The 5,989-nt window shown below is 40.2% G+C and overlaps 1 protein-coding gene across 2 annotated transcripts; it reads right to left on the reverse strand.

Moving 5' to 3' along the window:
* Window positions 1–528: 528 nt before the first annotated feature.
* LOC109211426 lies at window positions 529–3,617 on the reverse strand. Of its 2 annotated transcripts, XM_019374959.1 has the most exons (4): window positions 3,276–3,617; window positions 2,720–3,173; window positions 2,404–2,596; window positions 529–1,556 (listed from the first exon to the last, which is right to left on the reverse strand). In XM_019374959.1, exons 2-4 carry the CDS (start codon window positions 3,134–3,136, stop codon window positions 955–957), a joined length of 1,212 nt encoding a protein of 403 aa, XP_019230504.1. In that variant the 5' UTR covers window positions 3,137–3,173; window positions 3,276–3,617; the 3' UTR covers window positions 529–954. The 2 variants fall into 2 exon arrangements, with proteins under 2 accessions (XP_019230504.1, XP_019230503.1); XM_019374958.1 differs by having other exon boundaries at window positions 2,720–3,617.
* Between the last annotated feature and the right edge of the window lie 2,372 nt (window positions 3,618–5,989).

Raw genomic sequence — 5,989 nt, forward strand, 5'->3', positions numbered from 1 at the left:
TTTAGAGAGATTCTAGGGTTTATTACTTGGTGGCTAAGTCACCCTCTCCCTATAATAGAGGGGTCCTATTCCATTGTAAATCATCCCAAAATTCAATAAAAATTCTCTCCCTCTACTTTTCTCTGCAATACTCTTCTTCTTCTTTTATTGTTTTATAAATAAAATCATCTTTATAAAGAATACAGTGCATCCTGCATTATTTCGCAAAACTCCTACTGTTACTTTTTCTTTCTTCCAGACCAGAATGAATAAAGAGTTCTTTGCCATACCAAGTCATCTTATCTTTGAATGTTCCGAGAGAGCAAAACGTAACTACGTATCTTACATTCTCCAGTTCCTCTAATATTTTATTGATGAACTCCCCCTGCACATAAGACTAGGTAAATGGCAGCTTAAATGAAAATCAGGTCGAACATTGGCTCTCTCATTACGAGAGCTAGGAACGGGTTTGCAGCACAATGAAATTAAAACATCAAACAGCTTTATGAAATTAAAACATCAAACAGCCAGAAAGCGAAGACTCGTAAGTAAAACACAACACTACAAGCACTATGGCCCCCTTCAAATGGTAAGGCATGAAAAGTTACAAAAAGAGAAGCTCATACCAAAATAATTCCAAGACTTCATTTTCATTATATCAGTGATACTACAAGCTAACAATGCAAGTATCTGCTAATATGAACATTTAGGCAAAACACTTGGAAAATATCCAAGAACCAAACTGACAAACAAGACACTTCCCAGTGCTCCTTTTACTAATCTATCGACTATATAGTTGTATTAGTGGCATGGACTCATAGACCCTTACTATAAAACTTGAAGGGGGACTGCCGAGACAAACCAGTAGGCAGATGGTCCGTAGATTCAAATAGCCCCAATTACTAAAACACGCGGGGTTTTCAACTCGACACATAGAAACAACAAACGACAAAAAGGTTAGGACAGGTCAGAATTTCATGTGTGGTCTTCAATCAGAGAAGTTAAACCAGTTATCTTCCTAGCACCATTGCTTGAATCCTTGTGTTTAGTTTCCAGTGGTTTGCCTTGCTGCACCATCACATCCTTTTCTTCTTCATCACAAGCAGATAGAGGATAGGTAATCACGCTCTTAGCGTTATTCTCCAAGAGTGGGCTGCTCTCTCCAAAAACCAGATTCAGCTCCCCACAAGAATCTTCTGAAGTCTCCTCTTTTACCGCTTGTTGATAGGTTTTGCAAGCAGTGCCAGTTTCAGGAGCAGAGTTTGACACGGTTGGTGCCCCCATTAGAGTTGGTTTGATACGGGTGTAAGGTGACAGCCATTTGGCTTTCACGTATTCAGCTTTACGCCATGGAGGAAAAGGCATTCCTTTCTTCTTCAAGCTCTGCTTTGCAGCCTCTGTTAGCAAATGAACAATCTTCTGAAGGCGATCCGCTTTGCCTACAAAAGTGTTAGGCAGCAATTGGAGGAGAAATGTGTAGGACCTGGTCGACCTTGCTATTTCAAACTCTGATCTGAAATCAATGTCAATTAGTAGTCTTTCTCCTTCAGTCACCACATCAACATATTCGTATGTTCCTGTAGAAATATTCGACTTTTGTTGAACTCTTAACCCAATAAATAGCAAACAATATCAACATATTCATACACAACAACTTCAATATATTCATACGATCCTGTCAAAAAGATACAGACTTTGTTGAAATCTTAACCCAAAAATAATAGCAAACATCAACATATTCATACGCTCCTGTAGACAGATTCGACTTTTTGTTGAATTCTTAACCCCATAATAGCAAGAAAGAAAAAAAGGCAGCCTAAGCAGATAGCCAACAACTGTGCCTCAGTCCCAAACACGTTGGTATTGGCTATATGAATCCTCACTGTTCATGTTTCTCCATTTAAGCTAGCCTGAATATAAAACAAAATGCAAGTTGTAACTTGCCATGTTGCGGACCAAGTTTTCTTGCTATTAGGCCTTAATCTGGAACTAATTGGGATCAATTATATGTGTCTTCTGTGTCGAAATAATCGGATCGATTATATGATCAATGAACCAATTGACTTCATTGTATGTCTTTGCATCCATTCTGCTCTATTTTTGGTCATATGCATTGCAATCCATTCTGCTCTATTTTTGGTCTATTTTTGGTCATAATTTGACGACTTTAAAATTAATATTCTCACTCTCACATTTGCTGGAATATATATAGATCTTTAACCATACAAAACTAAAGAGATTTATACGTCATCTCACAGTTACTAGAATATATATATATATATATATATATATATAGATCTTTAACCATAAAAAACTAAAGAGATTTATATGTCAGAACAAATATACGCATGAAGCTGATAGTTTCCAAGTCAGATTTAAGCAAAAAAATCCAGCACATATTAGTTGTTGAAATTGTGAGTTTACCGGCAGGAGTGGAAGGAGTTTTGTCCCAGCGAGACTCGCAGATTGAAGCATCATATCCCGTAGCTAAGAGGCCATCAACAACTATCTTTCGGATGAAATTGTCCTTTCGCTTTCCCATCTTGTTTTTCTCAATGATCTTTGTAATATCAGCTAAAACGTTCCTTTCAATAAGGGAAGGACACGGCACCAAACTCTACACCAAAAAAGGGAGTTATTTTGAGAAACACGCAAAGAACAGATCCTGTTAATTTAACTCTTCAGAAGAATTTTAACAACAAATTAAGGTAAAATTACATGTTAATGGAACATGCAATACCTTGAGGATTTCACAAGCATCGTTGCAACAAGTATGATTCGATTCAACGAAGCAACTGAGTGAATCAGCTTCCTCCTCTGAGCTGTCAGTTCCATTACAGTTAAAGCAATTGCATTTTTGGTTCCGATTGCACCGATGTTTATCAGCCTCGCCTTCTTCAATGAAAGTCTGTACCATTTTAGCCAAACAAACGGAGCTCGGCTCGAACTCTTCGGACGCAACATCCTTCTTATTACAAATCAACTCTTCGCCGGCAACCAGCTTATCCGGCGGCGCCGACGATCTCAAAAATCCTGAAAATTGCCTCTCGAATAGCCGCTTGAACCGTGACTTCTGAACCGGCTTAAACGAGTCATATCGACTCGGTTCTTCCACAGTATTGAAATCAACAGGTTGAATCTTCATCGGAAAAGGCATAACTACAATTCTGACTCTACAATTTCAAGTTCACACTCTACAATCGATCACGAAAATTTCAAATGATTCACGAGAATTCGGCGAGAAACTGATGAACTGCGAGAACTAATGCAAAAGAGGTTTAAGCTAAAACTGGTACCTTTTTATCTAGTAGAAAATCAATTTTTGGAGTAGAAAATAGTCTTCTAGCGGTTTAGTCGACAAAGCATGGAATAACTTGGAAACTCTCCTAAGCTAAAAAGTCTGTAGCTTTTGCTTAAGGTTCAACAAACACGAGACGGCTAAAAATCGCTGATTTTGCGACGGCTACACGACATGACGTCATCACAATAACACTCCATAACAAAACCGATGGCCGGAAAAATCATTTCCGGCGATATTACCGACGAAGATATATATAATAAACCCTAGAGAGAGAGAGTAGAGCAGTGAGCTTTTAGGTGAAAACTGTGGGTGGAGTGCCTTCAAAGTGGTGATCAGGAGTTTGGGTGGGTCATTTTAAAAACGGGGGATATAGGGTGGTAGGGTAGCTGACTAGGATTCGGGTTGCCACGTCGGTCTATGATGTGGCCTTGTTGATTTTATCTGCTCCAACATTATACGTGGCGCATGCATGTTGCGGTTCATTTCATGATCGAAAGGAAAGGACGCCACGTCTTAGTGAGATGACGCGCAGATTGTTGTGAAATGACGGAAATGGGCTTATCCACTATTGTTGTTGTGGACACCGAACTTTGGGTTGTTGCAACTCGTGAGTCCTTTTTTTGAACCCAAGTAGGGATATCATATCACGTTCGTGGCGTGAGCTACGCGACCTGTAAGCTTTTTGGTTGTTTCTGTTTTTGTTATTACTTCATTTTCCAGAATTGTAAGGCTAGTCAACAGTCAATGTTGATGTACTTGGTTGGTGGTAAAAGTAAAAAAATTAGTACTGTGAGTAATTAGTTACCGTAAAACCTTGAATCTGACCGAATAGCGGTAAAAAGAGACACTTGACAGCGATTTCGATTGATAAAGACTCGTTCATCACTACCAAACATTATTGAGGTACAATGTTATGTTACAATTAGGTGCTGAGAAAATAATGATCAACTGTTTTGTTAAGGCAAAAAGCTCTACATTCTTATGCAGATTGATAATACATATGGATTTATTTCATATTTTATCGCATACAAAAGTACATAGACTGATGTAAGTATTTAACAGGGTGGATGCGGTATTTTAATGACGGGTTCCATTAAGCCCATAACTTTCGATATGGAAGAGATGGGATCGTTGCCTTCGGATTCAACTGTCTTCTGTCTTCGGCTCCACGCGTCACTTCCTTATTCGATCATTTAATGTAAATATATTACACTACACAGATAGCCTGGCGTAACTTTATGTCACCGGAAAGTTGGTAGAAAACACCTCTTTTGGCGGAAACTCATTGACCCTCTCTGAAAAGTTTTCTGACGGTTGATTAGACGCACATCTCTCCGATTTAATGCTCCAAACACGCGTCATCCCATGATTTAACATTAGTTTTGCCGGTTCGAGTTAATTATGGTCACGATATTAGCCGCCTATTTCTTCACTTATACGCATAAAACTCCTTCATTCACACCTCATAATTCTTCAAACTCTCTTCATTCAACTCATACTTTGTCTCCAACCTTTCTTTAATTTTCTTCATAAGAGAAAAGCTTTTTCTTCTTCTCTAACATAGAATGGCTTCTTCTTCTAAAAATCGTAGTTCCTTAAAGAACAAAGGTAAAACCGATGAGGCTACTCCTCCTACAGTGAACACCATCATCCCCAGAAGTCTTGTCATACCTAAAGATTTCGAAGAGAAATTTCCTTTCGCTAACCCTCGTACATCGGTCTTTGGCAGATACTCTTCTTCCATCCGTCCTCCAGTATTCCTACTGTGAAGGAAGATTGTCGTTGCCAGGATTTAGACACTATTGCTCCTGATCTGGCAGATCGGGTAACCTTACCCAAGAAGGGTTTTACGCATTTCTATATGTATCCCTTCACTTTGGGGTGTTTTCTCTGAGTGGAGAGCTTGACTCCGTCATTGTGGAGTTCTGCCTCCGCTACCAGGTGTGTGTGGCATAAGTAAGTCCTTCCGTGTGGAGGACGGTCGCTTGTCTTCGGCGCCTGTGCCAAGAGAGAGGAGTTATCCCTAGCTCACGTGATGAACCTCTAATCCCCCAAGATCTTCCGCGGAAAAATGGTAAATTTCAGCAAACGTGGCGGCCATGGTCTGCTATCTAGCATAGATGATGACATCGAATGTGGGTGGATGGAATGGTTCGTTGCAGTTGCCAACAATGATATCATTCTCGCAATGGCTTCATGCTTTCCGAAATCGTGGAGCCGCACTCATAAGTTCCTTGTTTAATCTTTCTTTCACGGAGATCATATCATATCATTATTGACCCTCCTTCTTTCGCCTGTTTCAGCAACTCGATGGGTACCACCTAGGTTTGAAGGCTTGGACCAGTGGGTCCAGAAAATTCTGGAGGTCAGTATGCCCGAGACCCGCACATGGAAAGAACTGACCCTTAAATACGGGTAGAAGGCCAAAAATCATGGTAACTTGGACTTATCTCGTCTTTGCTTTTCATGTGAGGAAATTGATTAATCCTTTCTCTTTTTAATGAATTCAGGTCTACCCTATGGCTCGGATATCATCCCCGAGGAGGATATTCAGGCTAATCCTGTTGATGCGGCGAGGCTGCTTCAGGAGGCGTTTACTTAAGCAGGCATCTCCGGGCGTGCTTCAGGTGCAAGTGTTTCTTTTCATAGTCCCCAGCCGGAGAACAAGCAACCAAAAAAGAGACGTTCCCCCGCGGCCGAGGGAAAAAA

Source organism: Nicotiana attenuata, unplaced genomic scaffold (assembly GCF_001879085.1).
Source record: "Nicotiana attenuata strain UT unplaced genomic scaffold, NIATTr2, whole genome shotgun sequence".
In the NCBI taxonomy this organism is placed as follows: domain Eukaryota; kingdom Viridiplantae; phylum Streptophyta; class Magnoliopsida; order Solanales; family Solanaceae; genus Nicotiana; species Nicotiana attenuata.